Here is a 23,089-nt window from a genome sequence, read left to right as displayed (position 1 = left end):
TACAAGTCTTATTTCTATGAAGGTATTTTCCTCTGGAAAATGTTTTATTTGTGAACCAAAAAAACTATCATATCTAATAGAGTTTTAAATATTTAAAAATATGAATGAAATCTACCTCTAAACTCTGAAAGGGTCTACTCCAGAAGCCTTTTTCAAATTCCATACAAATTAGCCCTCATCTTTTCTTACTGAGCTTGTATTACTTTTAGGCCAAAGGTCAGCCAACTATGGCCTACAGGCCAAATCCAGCCTGCCACCTGTTACTATAAATGACGTTTATTGGAACACCGCCACAACCATTCATTTATGTATTATCTATGCTTGTTTTCATAGCAGAACAACAGAGTTGAGTAGCTGTGACAGAGACCATATGGCCCTCAAAGCTTAAAATATATACTATCTGCATTTTTTACAAAAAAGCCTGCCAACCCCTATTGCCAAACACTTTCATAAAGAAAAAAAGAAAAAACTATTTAAATTTTGCTTGAATTACAAGATTGCAAAATATCCTTCTATTTTCTACTCACCACAAAGTTACACACTTTGGCCCCCAGTGAGTTGATGAGAATTTCTGAGGACTAGTCTGGATATCTCAACATTATTTTTACCATGGTTTCTATGGATTCTTTAAAAAGTCCAAACAACTGTACAAGGAGTTTTAGAAAACAGCCTACTTGTAGATGAGGGACATTAGCCACTTAATTGATTCACTCAAGTAATGAACCTATTCTTCTTGATTACTGCTCTAGGAAACCATGTTTATTTCTTTGGTAACAGGTTTATGGAACTAAGGGGTCATGTGAAGTTGCTGACAATAACAGCAGGCACTGCCTCAATAAAAACAAGGTTTATTTACTCATATTTATAAACAACAACAAAAAACTCCTTTAATACTAGAAATTCCCCAATTTTTGAGATTAAAAGCTAAGATGGCTTTTAAGACTACATGGAATCCATTTTTTCAGATAATATTCAAGTTTGTTAGCATTTTTCCTTTTCTCAACCAAACACATTTGTACTTATATTCCTAAGGTGCTAGACAGCAACCAACCACCAGGGCAGTGTGACTAATGGGGATGGTTCAAATTACAAGACTTACCTTCCTTAAGACTATTTCTTAAAAATCTGAAAACACATGTATTCTGCACTATTGACAGTATTTGAATGCTTGACTTACATAGCACACAAATTTCTCTTTTTAACTAGTTTTCCATAAATATTAAAATATGAAATATTTTTTCTAAAAGTTTTCAAAGTAAAGAGTAGAGATTTTCATACTATTTAAGAGAAAAATAAAACCAAGCTACCAAACAGGATTTAGGGGAAAAAAATGTTTTTCAAGGAAATGTAGAAATATTTTAATTTACATATCATATTACAATGAATCAATATGAAGTCAAAAGTCCAAAATTACATTCATAAAAATTCCATACATCATCCTCAGAATAATCAGTTTCTATACAAAGATTTACAGATGTCCAATGTATCTAATTCTTCCTCAGTGTGCTACTGAGTTTAGAGGTTCTGCTCGAATATTCCCCAAATCAAGCGCAGAATCTGTCTCTTCATCAATTTCTCCAATGACTGCACTGTAGTTATTTAAGGAGAAAAAAAACATCAGTTAAAAAAATGCATTTCTAAATAAAACTGAAAGAACACAGTAAAAACTACTTAAGGCGAAAGCAAATATCATCACTTTTATAAAGCAGTGAATGTGATTTAAGTCACAAATTACTTCAAGAAGTAATTCGAAGGCAACACTGTAAGAGCCGATGTAAAGAACAGATTGCATACAGTGTGATTCTATCAGGAGTCTCTAAAGGAAAAAGACACATATCAGATAGATAACCCCACAGCTTCCAATCCTGTAATTTCATCTCAATCCAGGAACTGTGTTACTACTGTGTTGGGGTTGATCACAAAAGCAAAAAAAAACAAAAACAAAAACAAAAAACCACACAAACAAAAGCAGTATTAGATACGAACATGAAGTGTCCACTATTTGAGTAACTTAGTCACTTCCATGAACCAAATCCATCAGTATTTATATATAACATCCATTAGTTTCCCTTCTAGGATTTCTCAGTTCATTCAATTTAAATCCAACACCAAAAAGTACAAGAAAATAATAGCAATGAGTCCTCAGGTGCCCTAACAGATGGTTTTTCGATGTGACTGGCTAGGTTTAAAGCCAGCAAATCTTTCCTTGATTCAACACTACCGTAACATTAACCTCATGAAGACTATGCTAGGTACCAAGCCATGGCTCTCCAGCTGGATAGTCATGGTCATATCCAGACCATCATGAAACATTATTCCATAAGAAAGTGGTTGTTTAAATTAGTTTGGCTCTATAGATGAAAACTTGTGATAGAGAATTTGCCCAATTTTGCTTTACACTATATAAAGCCTTCAGCTCTCTAATAGAAGTACTAAGCTCTGGGAAAATATATGATCTTTTCTTAATATAAAACACCCATCAAAGATCTCAATTCCACCTTAAAAAATTTAGTATCATTTAAAATCCTTATGGAAGACAGTAAGGTCTGGTACACGTTTTAAAACTAGCTCTCCAAAGGAAAACGGGGAGGCAGCTCTGCAGTGTTTACTCCTATCTGTAGTGCAAATACTCCCACTATGGTCAATTTCAAGCTACACCTACAAGCATCAATCAATTGGCTTGCAAAATTCCTGAAAATATAACAATCAGCTTCCTTGAGCCAGTCAAGCTGGCTCCAGCACACCACTGAATTCATAACAAAGTTTACAATTTTTTAAATTGAAGTTCAAAACAGAAAGGTTTCTTCTTCTTTTTTTTTTTTTTAATCAAAGTAGGAGAAGGCTTCTTAAAATCAATTAGTGTGTGGGGTGTGTGTGGGTGCCTGTGTGACTCAGTTAAGCACCTGCCTTCGGCCAGGTCATGATCCCAGACGCCTGGGATGGAGCCCCGCATCCGCTCCCTGCTCAGCGGGGAGTCTGCTTCTCCCTCTCTGTGTGCTCTCAAGCTCTCTTAAATAAATATTTTTAAAAAATCAATTATTAGGCAGAGCCCTAATATAATCATTATTATTCTGGTCAGGGGACCTGGTCCCCATTAAATGCTTTGCCTTTCTTGTGTGTGTGTTTTTTTTTTTACAGCTCACTTTTTAACACCTAAAATTCACCTCTTTTATAAACCCCCGATTTTTTGATTAATCATCAAATAATTTATCCATCTAAAGGTGATTTTAAGATAAATAATTTAAGGGCAGCCTGGGTGGCTCAGCGGTTTAGCGCCGCCTTCAGCCCAGGGTCTGATCCTGGAGTCCCGGGATCAAGTCCCATGTCAGGCTCCCAGCATGGAGCCTGCTTCTCCCTCTGCCTGTGTCTTTGCCTCTCTCTCTCTCTCTCTCTCTCTCTGTGTGTGTGTGTGTGTGTGTGTGTGTGTCTCATGGGTAGATAATAAAATCTTTAAAAAAAGAATTCTCAAACAAAAGATAAATAACTTAAATGAATAAAATATTCTCTCATTTTCTATATCCTATTTGTCTTCCAAAATAATACGAGATGGGCAGCCCTGGTGGCTCAGCGGTTTAGCGCCGCCTTCGGCCCAGGGTGTGATCCTGGAGACCCGGGATGGAGTCCCACATCGGGCTCCCTGCATGGAGCCTGCCTCTCCCTCTGCCTGTGTCTCTGCCTCTGTCTCTGTGTCTCTTGTGAATAAATAAATAAAATCTTAAATAATAATACGAGATGTGTAATATATCTTTTGCTTCCTTCCAGCCATGTTTTAATTCTATGCTCCCTAGAAAATCGATTCAACAAGCTTCTAGTCCAACTACACTAGCCACATGAGACTATTAAAGGTAATTAAATTAAATAAAATTTAATTTCTTAGTCATACCAGCTTAGTACTCAATAGCCACATGTGGCTAGTACCTTACCAGAGTGGACAACGCAGATAGACATTTCCATCATCACCACGAGTTCTAATGGACAGTAGTACTCTCTGCTGTTGCAGACTTCTCTTAAATTGCTACCACTAAAGGGTATCTTCTCAAACTGCCATAATTGGTATGTCATGTTCACTGAGGCTACACCATAAACATGGGGCATCTTAAGTGTTCCAATTACACAAAGAACTTAATAATGGATAAATATTTATAAATTCAATGCACTGAACATGAATTATTTAGAATTGTTCACACAAGAGATTTTGAAGGCATCCTCAAACCCTAGCCTTGGACCCTAGAAGTGTCTTTACGTTCCTCTAAAATCACGGGGTATTTTGGAAGAACATTTTAAGAAGCCTCTAAGTAGATAAAAACCTCTTTTCCATATAGCAAACAGTATACACCTCTAATATATTTAACCTGCCTTAAAAAAAAAAAAAAAAAGACATATTTTACTTACACATTGTCACCTCTTACGATGTATAACCCTAGCACCACTTGTTCTACTCCCTGTGAAGAGCTGAACACTCGTTCATGGCTTTCATCCAAAATCAAATTAATGGTCTGGTCAAACCCTTTCAGTGTTCCCTGTAAAAACATTCAGGAGAAAAAGACAAACATTCTGGTTTACCTCAGTGTGTAAATTCAAGGACATAAAAATTTTGTAGTGGCCAGCTGTACCAACAGAGTATTTGTATTTTTAATTAATTTATTATTTTAGAAGTACTGCTTTTAAATATAAATCCACCGTAAAATAGAATACCTCTTTATAACCAACAGTATCCAGGGACACAAAACTTACCTCTTGGTTTTTTAAGATGGGGAATAAAAGCCCACCACACATCTGACCAGTGGATAGAACTGTTCAGTTACAAAGGACACCTATGTCCCAGTGTAAGGAAGGAGCATAAAAGTCCACATAGTCCAGGAGCTAATTTCAGACAAAGACTAAAACAGATGAGATTTAAGGAAAACCATGTAAATATGTGAAGGTGGGAGGCCTACATACCAGCCATAGCAACGTAACAGTATCCCTTCACGCTGCACACTAGCACTAGGCCCCGTGCTATTAAATGCACCGCACACATTATCTCAAATTTTCATCCTTTGAGGCACATACTAGTTACTCTCACTTCAGAGGAGAAAAATTAAGGCCCACAGAGGTTACATAATCTCTCAAGATTTCAGGAGTATAAAGTAGCAAAGCCAGAAAAGGCTAGCTTCAGGGCCAGACCACTGAACCACATTTTACTCCTATGAACAAACAAACGTTATTTCATCGTTCTTCAGAAATTCACATCAGTCCCGTTAAGTATATGCAAACTTTCAGACTTCAACTGGTAGTAACAGCTCACACCTAATGAGGACTTACTAGCGGCCAGCGCTCTATGAGCCTCGCAACATGACCATTTCTCCCTTGGTCCTACTACCCAGAATCAAGTCCAACCCAACATCATCCCTCGCTGGCATTTTTGCAGTAGCCTTCTAGCCAATATTCCTGGTTCTACTCAGGACTCCCCGCAGCCTACTCTCAACACAGAAACCATGTATTTACTTACTTAATTTTCCCCAAATCCAGTAAGGTAGATACAAATAGGATTGTAATTATTAGAACCAGAACTTGAAGGAAATATTCAGAGGAAATTTTATGGGAGATCTTTGTTCTGAATAAAGGAAGGTACGGGTCTAGCACAACACAGTAGCTCAGATTCTCTTCAAGTTTCTAAAGAAATATCAACCGTGTTAGTTTTGGTTGGTTAATTCTCTCAAGCTCACTTATTAAACGTTTCATGTTTTGAAAATCAAAATATGTAAAGTCAATACGATAAGTCAATGTAGTTAACACACCTGGTCGCAGCCTCTTAATGTCATTTTACTTGTAAGCCATGTGTCAATAACATACAGGACTACTGAACTTTGGTACTCAAAATGCTCTTTTAAAATATTTTTCTTTCTATAAAATTAAAGTAATTCTCAAAGTTATAATCTATTCTGTTAAAAATAGGAAAATTTGAGATTTCCACCAAGTAAAAAACTATTTCTATTTGCAAATATTTATTAGTATAATAGATGCCTTGAAGCGTTAAGATGAGCTAAAAAAAAAGTTTCAAACTGTCCTTATTTGACAAAACCCACTAAGGTGCCTTAAAGGAAAAGACCGTTCTCTTGATTAAGAAGGGAGCAAGGCAACTAGCCTCAGCCTTGGAGTCAAGCTGGATTTAAATCCCAGTTTGGTCCTGCCAGTTATTATCCAGGTGGCTCTAGGAAAGGGACTTTTTCTGAACCTGGTTCCTAACCTCGAATTCAAGGATAATTCTTTACAGAGTTGTATCATAGATATTAATACCTGTAAAGTGCCTGGTACATGACTTATATTTATTTTTTTAAAAGATTTTATTTATTTATTCATGAGAAACACACACAGAGAGAGAGAGAGAGGCAGAGACACAGGCAGAGGGAGAAGCAGGCTCCATGCAGGGAGCCCGACGTGGGACTCGATCCGGGATCTCCAGGATCAGGCTCTGGGCCAAAGGGGGCACTAAACCGCTGAGCCACCCGGGCTGCCCCATGACTTATTTAATAAATGGTGAAGGCTAACACTTTAATAATAGTCATGGACCCACTGATAAAAATCACAAGGATTAAAAAAAGAACCTGCAGAAAAGGAAAGAGATTAAAACATATGAATTAGATGCAGTTAGAAAACAGAGAAAATTTAACAGCTTTAACTTTTTTGAGGGCAGCCCGGGTGGCTCAGCGGTTTAGCGCCGCCTTCAGCCCAGGGCAGGACCCCGGGGTGCCGGGATTGAGTCCCACGTCGGGCTCCTCTCTCTCTCTCTGTGACTATCATGAGTAAATAAATAAAATCTTTTAAAAAAGCGGATCATAATTTGTCCTGCAGAAAACAGGTCATACAACCGGCAGATACTGAAAGTGCATTAACACCATACAAGCCTTAACCGTCCTTTACTGTATACACGTCGTATCGAAATCATAAGGAAGTTTCTAAGAGGCAGACTCAAAATCTCAAAAAAAAAAAAAAAAAAAAAAAAAAAAAAAAATCCCTATGATTCCTGTAGTGAATGTCAGCCTGGATGGGGAAGGAAACAAGACAATGGGAGGGGAAGAGGAACATGAAACACGGGCAGATGCCGCAACAGCGGTGAGGGTAGGATCTCCAATTCATCCCGGCTCCCGGAGGCCGCGCAGGTGCCTCGGCTCCTGGAGGCCGTGCAGGTGCATTGGGCTCCTGGAGGCCGCAGAGATGCCTCGGCTCCTGAAGGCCGTGCAGGTGCATTGGGCTCCTGGAGGCCGTGCAGATGCCTCGGCTCCTGAAGGCCGTGCAGGTGCATTGGGCTCCTGGAGGCCGCACAGATGCCTCGGCTCCTGGAGGCCGTGCAGGTGCAGCAGGCTCCTGGAGGCCGTGCAGGTGCAGCAGGGTCCTGGAGGCCGCGCAGATGCCTTGGCTCCTGGCGGCCACGCAGGTGCATTGGGCTCCTGGAGGCCTCACAGGTGCATTGATTGGCTCCTGGGGGCCGCGCAGCTGCACCGATTGGCTCCTGGAAGCCGCGCAGGTGCAGCAGGTGCCTCGCAGCCCACGTTTCTGGGTGGAAAGCGCGGGTCGGCGGGCGGGCACCGGTCTGCGGGCTGGATGGGAACAGAGCCGCGGCGGAGAGCCCGCGGTCAGAAGCCCGCCCTGCGGACGTACGACCCGAGAGCGTGCGGGGACACAGAGCGCCTCGGGACTTACCACGATCATCCTCCCATCGGAAGTGATCACTGCCACGGTTCCTGGGAAGCCGAGTCAAGGAAAGCGCGCTCGGAGCACGGAGACCAACACCGGGCAGCCGCCGGCCGGGGGGCTGCGGGGGGCTGCGGGGCCCAGACCCGGGGGCGGCGGGAAGACGGGGCCGGCCCCGCCCTCGCCCTCGCCCTCGCCCCGGGGACCGCCGCCCGCCGCCCGCGGCCGCCCCGCCGCCTCCGGAAGCAAAACCCAAACCGCGGGCAGCGCCGCACGGGCCCCCCCCCGGGCGCATCCGGGCGCATCGGGCGTGCTCGCGCCGCAGCCCCCCCCCCGCCCCCCGCCGAGCGCAGGCTCCCGCGGCCCCGGGGCCCGCGCGCATCACGGCTGTTGGCGGGGGCGGGGGGTGGGGTTCAGGTAACTATGAGAAGGCGCCGCGCGGCAGGTCCCAGGCCCGAGCGCCCCGCCCCCGCCCCCGCCCCCGCCCCCGCCCGCGGCAGCCGGGCCCCGAGGATACGGTTGATGTAGTTCTCCAGGGCGGACGTCATGATGCTCCGGCCGCCGCGCCGCACAGCCACCCGGGCGACCGCCGCAGCGGGAAAGGCCCGCCAGGCCCCGGCCGCGCCTCCCGCCCACCAGCTATCGCGAGACTGACCGCGCCGGGGCCTGCGCGCCGGAACCGGAAGGAGCGCGGCCGACCACGCGGGGGGAGGGGGGCTTAGTGCGCGTGCGCAGCGGGCCTCCGCCGCGTTTCCGGCCGGCGACCAAAGCGAGCGGCGGGCGGAAGGAAGGAAGGAAGGAAGGAAGGAAGGAAGCGGCTTCCCGAAGGCGGGGTAGGGAGGAGTCGGGAGAGCGAGGGTCCTAGGGCAGCAACGAGGGAGAAGTCCTGGCGGAGGACGCGAAGCCGGCTGTTCTCACGCCTAGGAGGGGGAGAGATGCGTGTTGCTGTGAAGCGCGGGTGCGGGGAGGCGGAACGACCCTTGGGGGTCGCCCCCACGGGCCGGGAGGTGATGCTGCGGAAGTGAAGCGGTGGCGAGGGCGCATGCGCGGCTGCTCCCGGGAGAGGCCGCGGGGCCGCCTCCAGCGCTCGGGGCTCCAGCACGCATGCGCGGCTGCTCTCGGGAGAGGCCGCAGGGCCGCCTCCAGCGCCCGGGGCCCCAGCACGCATGCGCGGCTGCTCGGGGGACGTGGGCGTCCTTGCAGGAGGTAGCCTTGGCCCACCTGGGTACGCCCGCGTGCCCCGGGGAGTCCTCGCCCGTCCCACTTGGCCCGCCCTCGGGTGACTTCGAAAAGGGTCCCCGTGCAAAATAGCGGCGGGAGCCTTGGGGTTTACAGGATCCTTTTTATGGTTATTAGTTAAGCTTCTGATCTCTTAGGTGGAGAACGGTGAGTTTGAAGTAGCCTGCAGTGTCGGCCGTTTCTTCTTTTTTTTTTTTTTTTTAAGATTTTAGTTATTTATTCATGATAGAGACACAGAGAGAGGGAGAAGCAGGCTCCATGCAGGGAGCCCGACGTGGGACTCGAACCCGGGACCCCGGGGTCGCGCCCCGGGCCGAAGGCAGGTGCTAAACCGCTGAGCTCCTCGGGGATCCCCTGTTTCTAAACAGCCGCCCGGCTGTTGTTCTGAAAAGCCACACCCCTGTTGTCATTAGAGCACACCCACGAAGTTACCTGCAGCTCGCTCCCAAAGGGTTGGTGCCTTGTATACTGAAAGCTACTCTGTCCCTTGGGAACCACAGAGTCGGGAACAAGGTGGGGAGAGTCCCGTTGTTCTTAGGGGGCAGAAGTGAAGGTATCTTCCATAAAGGGGGAAAAGTAGATATCGTATGATTTGCAGACGTTAGACATTGGGATAAAAGAAAAGCAAAGTACTCCTTAGTGATAAATGAGGTATCGTTAGTAAGGAGGTTTTTTTTGTTTTTTTAAGATTTTATTTATTTATTCACGAGAGACAGAGAGGCAGAGACACAGGCAGAGGGAGAAGCAGGCTCCATGCAGGGAGCCTGATGCGGGACTCGATCCCGGGACCTCGGTTAAGACCTGAGCCAGAGGCAGGCAGACATCTGCTGAGCCCCCCGGGCATCCCAGTAAGGAGTCTTAAATAATGTGCAATGTTTTTATTTTTTTTTTAAAGACTTTATTCATTTATTCATGAGAGAGAGAGCGAGGAAGAGACACAGGCAGAGGGAGAAGCAGGCTCCATCCCAGGAGCCGGACGTGGGGCTCAATCCCGGGACTGCGGGTCACACCCTGGGCTGCAGGCGGCACTAAACCCCTGAGCCACTCGGGGATCCCCTGTGCAATGTTTTTAAGATGAATAATAGTCCGTGTAGTTTTTCATCCCTTAGACTGCTTTATGTTTCAAAGGGTCTGTTGATGTTATATATGTAAACTTAAGGAACTAATTTTATCAGGAATACATCCCAAGTGTATGACCATGTGTAGTTTCCATTAAACTAACCTGCCAGATAAATAGCAGATGTGTAGTGTTTATGGAGCATCACAAAATCTCTGGTTTGAAATTTTTTTTTACGCAAGTCTTAAAGCTGCTATGTTTCCTGCAGTCCCGGAGGATCACAGATGCTGAGAGAAAGCCTCTAGATAAAAGTCCAGTTAGACAAAAAAATGAGTCCCACACAGATAACCTTCGGGGTGCGTGGAGATGGAGAGTTCAACACCTCACATAGGAAAATTAAATTATAACAGAGGGAGAGGACGTAAGCATCTGACAACTAAAAAACTAGGGGGCACAGTGAGGCCTTTAGTTTCAGTCCAAACCTCTCAAAGTGCTACTCATTTACATGATCCTCTATTACTGTGAAAGAGTCACCCAGCGGATGCTAGAATAGATACTTCTTTGATCCCATTAGTTCTGAATCTAAACCCTAAGGAGAAAAGTAAGTTTTGCTTTCATATTGAGTTCATTAAAGACTAGCCTCATAGGGTATCTGTCTCCCAGCCCGAGTGCAAGCCTCCCCCTCATTAGTCATCCAGTTGCCTGTATCTAGAAAGACAGTCAAGATTTATCAAGAACAGGACAGAAAAGCTAGAAAGGAGAATCCCTAGACCTTTAACATTCTGGGAATTCCTCTCAGTAGAAATCAGTGTGCATAAGATGGCCTCTGGATGTACTGCTTAGGAGGATCTTACCTGAGAAGCAGGACCTACTTCATCCCTTTGTATCCTGTGTTCTTTGGTTAAGCTGAAGAATCAGACTCCTACTAGGGTCTGGGGAGACTGAATTTGTGCTTTCCTATGAATGGCCCATGGAAAATACTACTTTTAGCCCTAATACGGACTTTCATTTTTATTTTTTTATTGATTTCCATTCCTACGAGTTCCGAAAGTGTCAACCAGTTGTGTCATCCAGTTAGCAATATGTACTGAATAGCTCTTTCTAGGGTTTTCCAATTCAGAAAAGGACATAAATCATGGTCTCTCCTTCCAAGGAAATTCCTGAATAAGTACAGAACTTTAATTATAAATGTGAAACCGTTATTAATGGAAAAACAATAGGTCAAATTATAGGGAAAGATAATAGATGTGGGAATATTAGCTCATTTAACAGTATAAATTCCAAAATGTTTTTCATATTTCGATTTTTGTCTTTTAAGGTATTAAGGTAGTCATTTTAAACTCCCATTTGTTAAGGGATGGAAAAAAGAATCAAATACAACTGACGTGGTAATTGAAAAGCAGGATAGAGGGCAGCCCGGGTGGCTCAGTGGTTTAGCACCGCCTTCAGCCCCGCCTTGAGCCCCCCGGGGTTCCTCAAGTCCTTATGCTTATGCTACTCCTAAAACCATCCAAGATTCTAACACATATGCCTCTTGCCCTTCCTTTAGCACTTATGATCCTGGAGACCTGAGATCGAGTCCCATGTTGGGCTCCTCGTAGGGAGCCTGCTTCTCCCTCTGCTTGTGTCTCTGCCTCTCTCTGTCTCTCTCATGAATAAATAAATAAAATCTTTAAAAAAAAAAAAAAAAAAGCAGGATAGAGTCATGAATAAGAACACTAACTCCGGAACTAGCAAGCCTGTCTAGATTTGGATTCTGTGTGATTCTGAGGGGATTACTTAACCCTCTTGCCTCAGTTTCCCCAACTGTAAAATGAAGATATTGATACTTACCTCATCAAATTGTTGAGGGACTAAAAGTAATTTTGCTTAAAGTTTGGCATATAATAAGCACTTAATAAATGTTAGGATTACCGAAGGACATACAGCCCAGGTAATAACCTTTCTCCCAGTCCCAGAGCTTATTCCCCTACAATACTCTGTTCACAGCTTTTTTCCTAATTGGTCAAATTGGATGTTTACACATTTTAAGTGCTAAAGGAAGGGCAAGAGGCATATGTGTTAGAATCTTGGATGGTTTTAGGAGTAGCATAAGCATAAGGACTTGAGGAACCCCGGGGGGCTCCGTGGTTGAGCGTCTGCCTTCAGCTCAAGTAATGATCTCGGGGTCCTGGGATCGAGCCCTGCATCGGGCTCCCCACATGGTGCCTGCTTCTACCTCTGCCTGTGCCTCTGCCTCTCTGTATCTTCTGTGAATAAGTAGATAAATCTTTAAAAAAAAAATGACATTCATTTTATCTTAAAGGTCTGAAAAGCCAGTCTATCTCAGGAGGTCCACTGGTTCACTTTATAAAGGTAATGCATATTATTATAAATTATCAATAAAATACTTTTATAAGTATCTTATAAAATACTTGGATTACAGTACACATAAAATATATATACTTCCATTCATCTTTTACATTATTTTTATTTTGGAAACCCTCACAGTGATACAAACATTTTAGCTACAGGTGCTGTGTACATTCCTGTAAATACTACATTAAAAAAAAATAGCTCAGTTAAAATAACAGCTGAAGGGAAAAAATAGATCTGGAAGGGACCACTCAAAGTCTGAACTGACCTAGAGTAGTTCTCTGACTTTGCTCTCTTTGAAATCTCCTGGAGATCTTAGAAAACTGATGCTCTGGTCCCCACCCCCAGACGTTCTGAATTAAATGGTATCAGGAGAGAGGCTGGGCATCTCAGAAGCTCCCCAGGGGACTAAAGGGAAGCACGGTGTGGGAACCACTGAACGGCATCCTTAACAGGGACAATCCCCAAAAAAACAGAAAAGTTATCCTTACTTATTCACCCTTTAATACGAGTCGAAGGTAGCCTGAAAAATGAGTTCACGGGAAAGTTGATACTGCCGAGTGACGGAAGCAAGAGCAGGACATTTCATCAGCCATTGCAGGAGGAGAGAAGCTGTTGCAGACCTTGCACCGAATGTAGAGATGCCGGAGATGGTTCTCTGCTTGATTGTCTGCTACGGCTTTTGCACAAAGATTTAAGAGACCTGCGCACTACGCCCTATCAAAGTGGAGCACCGGGCTGAGCTGGGCCAAAGGAAGAATGGGGTGCCTGCCACGCGACGGGAGATGTCATCTGGGGACTGTCTTCCCCCAGGCCTGGTGCAGTCATGTGCTCAGCTGCTTGCTTTACATTCAACTGTTGTTTCTTGGTAGCACAAGACCGGAAGTACTAGAAAAATTAAGTATAAACCAGCTCGCCTTCCATGTTATTCTAACATCACTCTCCTATTAATTATCACCTGAGCTGATTTGTATTCTACAGAACAGTGCTGTAGGGCAACAGGCTGTCACTGTTCCACAGAGAATCTAGGCCTTCTATACGGTTAATCTGCCCCTGTCTACTTCTCTCCTCCTGTGGTCATCCTAGGCACCAGGTTGGTTTTTTGGTTTTGGTTTTGGTTTTGTTTTTTGGCAGGCAGGTCTTCAGCCTCTGCATCTGCCCTAAGAGGATGCTTGATTTCGTACGGAATGGGGTGGCTTTATTCAAATAACAAGTAAAGAGGACGTCTAATCCAGATGGAGCACTCAGGCCTGAGCCTTTTGATCTCTTTTAAATAAAAATTATCATGAATGTGTTTCACTATTACAAAGCAAATTAAGAAACATCATTTTAAGCTGAGTGCATGTACTTGTATTTTGTTATTTTTGCTGGCATTTAAAGCTTAGTGTCTAGTGGCTTGGATTATTACACAGGTAAAATTGTCCTTTTCACAGTGATTTTGGCACAACAAAGTGGGAAAATAATACTGAAGACAAATTACTTCTAAAGAAAAAAATATATATACACACACAAACACACAATGGGATATTACTCAGCTATCAGAAAAGATGAGTAGCTACCGTTTATATCGACGTGAATGGAACTGGAAGGTATTATGCTGGGTGAAATTAGTCAGAGATAGACAGTTACATGGTTTTACTCATGTGGAATATAAGAAATACTGAAAAGGACCATAAGGGAGAGTGGGGGGAAAATAAGAGACAAACCATGAGAGACTCCTAACTCTGGGAAACAAAGGATTGCGAAAGGGGAGGGAGGTGGGGGGATGGGGTGACTGAGTAACGGGCACATGATAGTTTGAGCACTGGATGTTGTACTGTGTGTTGGCAAATTGAATTTAAATTTAAAAAATAAAGATACTTCTCCTATTAAAAAATTTACTTTGACTAGATCTCTGGACTTTAGCCTAAACTCATTGCTGAATAGTATAGTCCACACTGAAGAAATAGATTGATTTAGACTTGTGACATTATATTAAGAGGGTTCAATTTAGAAGTGCCTACCTGACTCTGTAGAGCATGTGACGCTTGATCTCAGAGTTGTGAGTTTGAGTCCCACGTTGGATATAAAGATTACTGAAAAATTAAATCTTAAAAAAGAAGAGAGAAAATGTATTGGTATCCTTGGGGGAAAATACTGAAGTTAGGCTATGAAGGATGAATAATGTGAGAACGTACAGAAAGATAAATGGAGTGGTAGAGTGAAATACATGAGTTATATTGACAAAAGCTAACCATGAGTAACCTTCAGCCACTAAAGGAAAGCAAGTGCTGCAATTATATTAAAATATGTTTTGGGTAGGAAAAAATAAAATCAGAGCTTTCTTATTATTTCTGAATAGTTCTTAAAGGTTTGTTGTTCTTTTGTTTTTATACCTAAAATATAACTACTCTCCCACCTCTAGACTCAGACCATGAGCTAGATTTTTCAGACCATGGAGCTAGATTTTTGAGATGGAAAGAAGTTTCGGAGTTTCCAAGTCCACATTTCTCATCTTGTGGGTAAGGAAACTGAATCCCACCGAAGCTCAGTGAGTCTCTTACCAGGTCAGGTCACATAGCAGAGCCTTATGGATTCTAGATCAGTAATTTTGACAATAGTAATCAATTGTTTTACTTACAAGACAAGATTTGAGTCTATGTATAGATGAGCACATGTCCATAAATACGTCTTTTTATGTAGACCTTTAATTTTTTAAAAAAGATTTTGTTTATTCATGAGAGACACAGAGAGAAGCAGAGACATAGGTAGAGGGAGAAACAGGCTCCCTGCAGGAAGCCCAAAGCGGGACTTGATCCGAGGACCCCGGGATCATGCCTTGAATCTAAGGCAGAAGCTCAACCACTAAGCCACCCGGGCATCCTTTTACATGGACTTCTGTTAAAGATCAGAAGGAACTGATATCCAAGAATACACTCAGGCAGACTGACATTTTTGAGGTATCAGTACCACTGGGAAGACTAGAAGAAGCAAAGATGGTATTGTGTTAGAAAAAATCATCCCCATCCCGCCTCAAAGATGTCCACATCCTAATTTCTGGAACCTATGAGAATGTTACTTTGTATGACAAATGTCTCTTCAGATGTGATTAAGGTTAAGGACCTTGAGATGGGGTGAATCGCCTGGATTATCCAGGTTGGTCCACTCTATTCACTTGAGTCCTTAAAAGTGAAAGAACGAGGCGAAGGGGTGGGTCTGAAAGATCTATGTGAGAAGGACTGGTTCCACTGTTCATGGTTATGAAGTTGGAGAAAGGGGCCCATGATCCAAAGAATGAGGTCGTCTTTAGCTGGGAACAGCCCTTAGTTAAGCCAGCAGGAAAGCAGGGACCTGGTCCCACTGAGGCTAGGGACTGCGATCTGCCAGGAGGCCTAGTGGGAAGGAGAGGGATTGTCCTCAGAGCCTCCAGAAAGGAGCACCTTCCGCCAACACCTTGATTTTAGTCCAGTCCGCTCCATGCCAGACTTCTGGCCTATAGAACGCTGAATAGCTTTGTTGTCTAAGCCTTTAGGTTTGTGGTAATTATTATATCAGCAGTAGAAACTAATGGAGATAGTCAATGTCTTAATTTATTATCTTCCTGGATGTTGACTAAAGAAAGTCATTTGGAAAATCAACTGTACTGTACCTGAGAAATTGGAGCATATTTGATTTTGGACCACATATACACAACTTAAGTACTATTGCTCCTGGCCCTCTCTCTCTGGTACAGAGTCCCCCTAAGTTCTAAGCTTGCCCCCAGAATTTCCTCCACAGTAGAATTAAGTAAAACATGGATTTCTTCAGCCCAAATTACTGTTTACTTCATGTGTGTGTTTCTGACTCGTCATCCTGTCCTCACAATAAGGTGGGGGGCAAGGAGTGGTACATGCTCAGCCTTTACTGAAATGTTCAGTGTTCTTGATCAAGCACCCACAGTCTTCTCAGGCTCCATCTCTCCTGTGAACATGTTCCATGGTTCCAGTGTCTTTGGGTTTTGTCTCGATCACAGAGCCAGTTTTTGAACCTGGGACGTCAGGCTCCGCTGTACTACACTGCAGTTTTGTTGTTGTCCAAGGAAAATGCCCAAGAGAGTGAAGGAATAAAGACTATGGTATAAACAAAAGGTCATTTAAGGTTAATGGCCCAGATGTGGGCACTTGTAACTCTTCAGATTTCTGGTTAGGACACTTTAAAAAAAACTTAATAACAAGTTCCTCTGCTGCATTAATTCTGGTTTTTCTTCTATATTAGGCATCATCTGTATTATTAATATTCAACTTTTCTCACAGTGGTTGGCAAACTGTAGCTCTCAGACCAAATGTTTTTGTAGATAAAGTTTTGTAGGAACACAGCCACACCTACTAATTTATATATTGTCTGTGGCTGCTCTTGGGGGACAGTGGCAGAGTTGTTGTGACAGAGGCCATATGGCCCACAAAGCCCTAAAATATTTACTGTCTGGCTGTTTGCAGAAAGTTTGCAGACCTTTGTTTTCCAGTGTGAACAAATGAGATTCTAAAGTTTTTTTTTTTTTTTAAGATTTTATTCATTTATTCATGAGAGACACAGAGAGAGAGAGAGAGAGAGGCAGACACAGAGGGAGAAGCAGGCTCCATGCAGGGAGCCCGATGCAGGACTTGATCCCAGGACTCGATCTGGGGACTTCTCCCGGGACTTCCAGGATCACGCCCTGGGCTGAAGGCAGGTGCTAAACTGCTGAGCCACCCAGGGATCCTCTGAAGTTTTAATATCAATATGAACAAATTGTCCTTTATAACGTTTGCACAACTTCCACCAGGAAAATGAGATAATTCGTCATCCTGATAAGCCTTAGGTATTACCATAATGCCCATTTTGACCAGCTTTGGGATATGAGTCTTCCATTTTTCTGAATTTAATAATTTGTACCATGAATAACAAAAAACAAAAGATTAGACTTCAGAAGTATGTGTGTTGTCTGCCTGCCTGCCTTCTTTCCTTCCTTCCTTCCTTCCTTCCTTCCTTCCTTCCTTCCAATTGTTGGCATTTTAGTCCAGAATGGCAGAAACGTTTTCCAAGTCATTACTCCCTGTGAGCATGACTCACGTAATGGGATTTTTCATGCATAAAAATAATAGAAAATAAATAATTGTCTGCCTTTTAGCATACACATCAGAAACTAAAACCCACAGACATGTCATGATGCAGTAGAATAAAGGAAATCAGCGGAGAGTTTTTTTTGGAAACAAAAAGTGGTAATTTGAATTAAACACACTTTGTCAGGGATGTTAATCATTGCTTTTCGGCTATTCAACGTCAGAAGGTCTGAGGTAGAGCTCAGTACATCAGGTACTCTTGTTTCCTGGTCTTTCAGGAGGAGAGCACCAGGCTCTGCTTCTGACTGTCAGACTTTGAATTGGGACCTACAGCGAATGCAGTCTTGTGGTCACAGCAAGAGCGAGTCCACAAAGGAGCCATACTACTGATGCCCCTGGTGGCCTCCGCTTGCTCGGTCGGCACTGGGGTCCACACGATCCTAACTGACCCAGCTTCAGCTTCGCTGTGTGTTCTGGGCATGCTGCAGGGCTCCGTACCTTCTGACTCCTATTTCTCCAGCCTGTCTCACAATTACGGAGCTACTGAATATCCTGTAATAACTAACCCTTTCCCGGTTAAATCAGCTCACGTGCATTTCTGGTTTCAAACTGACAACTGAGAATGCTGACTGTAGAAATGCTCTAGCAGTGAGCTACAGTGATCTTCAGACTTTTTTTTTTTTTTTTTGCTTATTTCTTATACATTTTTATGCATTTTTTTTTTTTAGTAATGTCTATATCCAAAATAGGACTTGAACCCATGACCCCGAGTTCAAGAGTCCCATACTCCACCGACTTAGCCAGCCAGGCATCCATCTTCTACGTTTTTTCAAACTTTAAAAAAAAAAAAAAGTAACAAGCTACCTTATCCAAGCTTACTTTAAAACTCTACATTTTAATATCGTAGATTTATGAATTACAAAGAATGTTATTTCTACCATATAGTATTTTGTGTATGTGTTTTAAATATGTTTTCATCAAAAGCTTGACACTGCAGATTTGACTTGTAAGTTTATGGCAAAGCCATTATCAGACCCATGAGCTGACATTCTTTTCAGTGTAAGGTGTTAGGAATTCTGTGAGAACTGAATTTCCCTGCCCATCCTTTCTAGGTACGTTGTGGATATAAGGCCCCAATCAATCTCATGTCCCTTCTAACTTAATTTCTAGATACATAGGTTCCTTGACAGCCATTTTCCGGTTCTCTCAAAACTATTTCAGGGTGGGCAGCCCGGGTGGCTCAGCGGTTTAGCACTGCCTTTGGCCCAGGGCATGATCCTAGAGAGCCGGGATCCAGTCCCACGTCGGGGTCCCCGCATGGAGCCTGCTTCTCCCTCTGCCTGTGTCTCTGCCTCTCTCTCTCTCTGTGCCTCTCATGAATAAAGAAATAAAATCTCAAAAAAAAAAACTATTTCAGGGTGCTCCAGTGATTTTCACTTGTTGACATGGGCCTCTGGGTTTGAGGGCTTTTTCTGGAACCCTGTCTGTGTAGGGATAGGTTGGAAATGCTAGGAGCTTAGCACCCTCAGAGAGCGGTCTTCAGTCAGTGACTGACAAGCTGGGTTTACAAATACCCCCTCATCCAGGTGGGATAATTCAGTTGGGGTCTCTCCAGTTATTCAGTCCCGTGGCCGCAGTAATAGTGCACCTTTCATTGGCTGCCTGCCTTTTCCTGTGACACTTCTCTCCCCCTTTAATGGTTTCCCCTAAATAAACTACTTGCACTTGAATTCCTGCCTCAGGATCTGTATCTGGGAAAACCCCAACTGAGAGATCATAAATACTTGGGTCTGCATCTCACTTGAGTTTGAGGATAGCTGCAGCCTAACCACAGCCCTTGTCGTCATCTGATTTCTCCTGATCATCTTGTACATGATGCAAAGGACAGGATGGGGCTTCTAGGCAGGCCCCCTCGGCAAACAACCCCTGCTGCCACCAAAGTTGCTCTGAAGTGGGATATTCACTCAAAAATGAGAGACCTGTGCATGGTACCTTAATGAGGCTGCTGCACTGAAATTTCAGTTAGGCTCAATGACGTAGCAAGAAATGAGGGCAGAAATTACTCCATTGTCTGACTAGGACATAGAAAACTTTATGGAATAGACTCTTGACTTCAGGTTGTTCCTTCAAAAGTCTGAAATGGTAGAAAAGGTGAGAGTGAGCCCACAGTTCAGTGCTGCTCTGACCTGCTGACTCCTTCCTCTGGGAGGGTGAGATCCCCAGACTCCAGATGAGCCTCCTGGTGGCCACAGTGACTGATCTGTGTCCTAACCTCCTGTGTAGCCTTTGCTCCATTTGCTTACTGCTTCAAAGGCCAAGTGAAAGCACCATTGAATCAATCGGAGTGGCCGTTCTGGCCCATCGGCCTGTGGTCTGGCCTCAGGTAGGTGCCAACAGTAAGCCTGTGCATCTCCCAAACGTCGGGCTCTTCGGGTAGACATTTGGCCAAGTCTGAGCTCACCTTCCTCCTCAATACCACAGCGAAGTAGTTAGGACATCCAGAAGCCCGCGCCAAACTCAGTGCGGTGATCTGGTGGTGGAAATGAAGGTCTGAGCCACCCCGTGCCTCTTTCCCGGAGTAACTGGGTGTGGGGCATTGAGTTTGCAAAGGCTTCTTCGGTTTTCCTACTCATTCTGGTAGGCTCAGTCGGTTAGGCGTCTGACTCTTGATTTTGGCTCAGGTCATGAGATCGAGCCCCACGTCTGGTTCTGCACTCACGGTGGAGTCTGCTTGTCTCTCTCCCACTATTCGTTTCCCTGTTTATGCTCTTTGTGTGTGTCTCTCAAATAAATAAAATCCGTAAAAATAAATAAATAAAAATCATACTGAGATGTCGACAGTGCACTCCACCTTTCCGTGAGACTGGCCTTGTTATATTCCACCCCCTCCTTAGTCCTGGGGTCTCTGCAGACCTTTCTATATAGAAGAATGTCTTCTGCAGTTCTTAGGAAGGGGCTGCCTGGGTTGGGGGCAGCAGGCTCCCAGCTCAGTGTAAGTGAGGGCAAAACCCAGCCAACCCACGGGTAGACAGTATTCTGGAAAAGAGTGCAGGTCTAGCCTCTGGAAGTAAACGCATGTGAAGCCAGGAGAGCGGTCCCCCAAAACTATTAAAGCAGTCTTAGGGGACCTGAGTGGAGCCCGGAGTGTCCACTCTAGTAGGTGATTCAGGTTTTTTGTCCGCTTAAGTTTTGGGACTATTTGAAGTGGGGAAATATTAGGAGGATCAGAAGATAATTACAGTTTGGCAAAAGAGATTTTAAAAGTACGTTTCTACTTGTTAGCGAGTTCTACAGCCCCGGAGCACATTCACTTGCGATCACGGCGATCTTCTGTCACACCAAGATTATAAAGAAGAAGAACTTGTAGAGAAAATTATGCACTACATAGAATACATCTTTTCGTGACATCATTAACAAAGTCTTATATCTGAAACATCTGTTGGCAAACTTGACCGTTGGATTGCTCTTTAAAATAACATGTATCCGGGTTTGCGGTGAGTTCTCCTAGCTTGAGGACACGGGGCGTCATACCAAGAAGAACTCAGATTTCTCTAGTTCATGCCTAAGGTGTCTCATGCAGGATTTCCATCTCCCGTTCACAGTCTTCCGGTCATTCTGGGAGTCCGTCTTGGGTGTTTTGCAATAATTCACCAGGGGTCTTGTCTTGTCTTTGAGATTTCTTACTGATCATGGAGGCTGGAGAATTTTCTTCAAGGTGACCCTTTCCACCCGTGACTTATGCCTTCAGTGACAAGATGAACGCCTCTGGGAGACTGGGGAAAAGGGGGACTTTTCCCTCAAAACTTCTAGAGCTTCAGATTGTCAAGGTTGCCGAAACGGTAGTCTGTTCTCAGTGTCTTTCCTGAGCTAAAACTGTATCATATTCAGATTGTAAGCGTTTCTGTAGCGTGGCCTGTCACTGGTTTCTGAGGGAGGGCCGCATGGGTACCGAGTCAGAGAATATTTGTGAAAACAGCTGTTTCTAGCTTCCGTCTGTTCCTGCCTCCATGCTCCCAGGGTTTAGACATTACCGTGGGGAAGGGTGAAAAAAAAAAAAAAGATTGTCTTCTTTTCTTCCCCTCATCACACAAAGGAACTTAGGCAAATAGATGATGGCAAACACTTGAGAAATTCTCAGCCTGACCTGATTTCTAGCAGTTGATACAGCTTAATCTTAAATGTGTCTTTCCCTGACACCTCTCCAAAGAAACACACACACAACAGAAAACTGTAAATGTAATTTTGCAGTGGGATTTAACTAGTCCTTAATTCACTTACCTAAAAATCTTTAGTTTGACCTGCCCCCCCAAAAAAAGAAGAAAAAGTTATTTGATACAGAGTATCGAATGAATAAGACAGGTTTTTTTTTTTTTTTTTAAGAATTTTACCATTCTTCTGGAGGATACGGATGGATGTATAGATAGATACACACCTACATACATATCTACAAACAAGGATTAAAGGTTTTTGGTTAAAGAGCCCACTTAAGATCACACAAACACGTGTGATGTTGAACTAAACCAGAACTCCGACCCCTGAGCACAGTACTTTCCTCCAGGGTTCCAAATTAGCTCCTTACATTGGCTGAGAGTCTTTTGGTTGCAAATAATGGAAAGTGTGAACCAAAGCGGAGCAGTAAAGGGGGAAAAAAAAAGGTAAGGTATTTATAGATTCATGCAACCAAACTGTCCAGACTCTACTGATTTGAGGCCTTCAGGGGAGTCTTGATTCATGGGTTCGTGATGCTGTCAAGATACCAACTCCCCTCTGATCCCTACAGCTGTCTTCCTCCAGGTGCTGGACTGTGTTAGGCTAGCACCCCTCCTGGTGGCATTAATGGGCCTCCCCTTGTTTGGGTCAGATCCCTGAATCTCTCCCAGAAGAGCAAGGAAACTTCATAGGAGGAGTCTTTATTAAGTCACATATCATTGGTCAAAATCTGACACATGCCCCTCCCTGAACCAGTCAGTGCAGGATGCTCTGCTGGACTCACGTGGGGGTGGGATCAGTACTCAGACCACACAGCTGCTTTGTGCTGGAATAGGGTGAGTCCTGTGATAGAAAACGTTTGGACAAAAGAGGAAGTGAGTCCTGAGGAAGCAGCCAACAGATACCCACTTTTCCCTAAGAGCTGTTTGAAACCAATGCAACAAAGCTCCAAAGCTCTGAGTAGCTCATAAATTCAGTTCTATTGAGCTGAGTCATGTTCCCTATATGTATGTAATACCTGTAGTATCTAAAATGTTATTAAAATGTCTATTTTTTTCCTTTTGCATTTGCTTGAGGTTTTTAATATAACCATGAATCTAAGTTTGGAAATAAAGATTTAAACATATAAGGCATTTACAAGTGCTGTCCTTAGTGAGAAATCCTAAGAATCTTACAGCTTAGCATACATTTTTTTTCCTAGGGACTCATGGTCACAAACTTCCTGGACAGTGAACATAACCTAAGGCTGCTGCTAACTCAGGATAGAGAAGTTTTTCTGAGGCTTTTCTTTCTGCGTTGCCTGCACCTAATCAGCTCCCCTATATATTTTCAAATAACCTCTGAAAATACACTCTCTGTATCTTTCCCAACAAACCCCATAATTCCTTACTCTGTTTTCCTGAATAATTACTTTCAAACGTTTTTCCATGTCTTAAGAGTGCACAGTGAATGAACCGAGCTGTGCGAAATAAACATTTTGTTGTTAAGTCCAAAAGAA

The 23,089-nt window shown here is 43.7% G+C and overlaps 1 protein-coding gene and 1 long non-coding RNA gene across 2 annotated transcripts; one reads left to right on the top strand and one right to left on the bottom strand.

The window, feature by feature from the left end:
• Positions 1-831: 831 nt before the first annotated feature.
• Positions 832-8,435, bottom strand: LSM8 (LSM8 homolog, U6 small nuclear RNA associated). Its single transcript, XM_072764895.1, has 4 exons — positions 8,192-8,435; positions 7,684-7,724; positions 4,393-4,520; positions 832-1,589 (listed from the first exon to the last, which is right to left on the bottom strand). The coding sequence occupies exons 1-4, from the start codon at positions 8,220-8,222 to the stop codon at positions 1,499-1,501; spliced, it is 291 nt and encodes a 96-aa protein (XP_072620996.1). The 5' UTR covers positions 8,223-8,435; the 3' UTR covers positions 832-1,498.
• Positions 8,428-22,724, top strand: LOC140599756 (uncharacterized). Its single transcript, XR_012002770.1, has 3 exons — positions 8,428-8,507; positions 12,276-12,325; positions 21,058-22,724. It is a non-coding gene; the product is annotated as an uncharacterized lncRNA (long non-coding RNA).
• Positions 22,725-23,089: the final 365 nt, after the last annotated feature.

The sequence above is a fragment of the Vulpes vulpes genome, chromosome 7 (genome assembly GCF_048418805.1).
Source record: "Vulpes vulpes isolate BD-2025 chromosome 7, VulVul3, whole genome shotgun sequence".
In the NCBI taxonomy this organism is placed as follows: Eukaryota; Metazoa; Chordata; class Mammalia; order Carnivora; family Canidae; genus Vulpes; species Vulpes vulpes.
This window is presented reverse-complemented; position numbering and strand designations above follow the sequence as displayed.

Bases quoted from the DNA above. Each gene is read 5' to 3' on its own strand.
- LSM8 (XM_072764895.1), bottom strand. From the start codon at position 8,222: ATGACGTCCGCCCTGGAGAACTACATCAACC. The intron at 4,521-7,683 runs GTAAGTCCCGAG...ATGTTTTTACAG, and splicing joins CCGATGGGAGGATGATCGTG to GGAACACTGAAAGGGTTTGA. The intron at 1,590-4,392 runs GTAAGTAAAATA...AAATAACTACAG, and splicing joins ATCGTAAGAGGTGACAATGT to TGCAGTCATTGGAGAAATTG.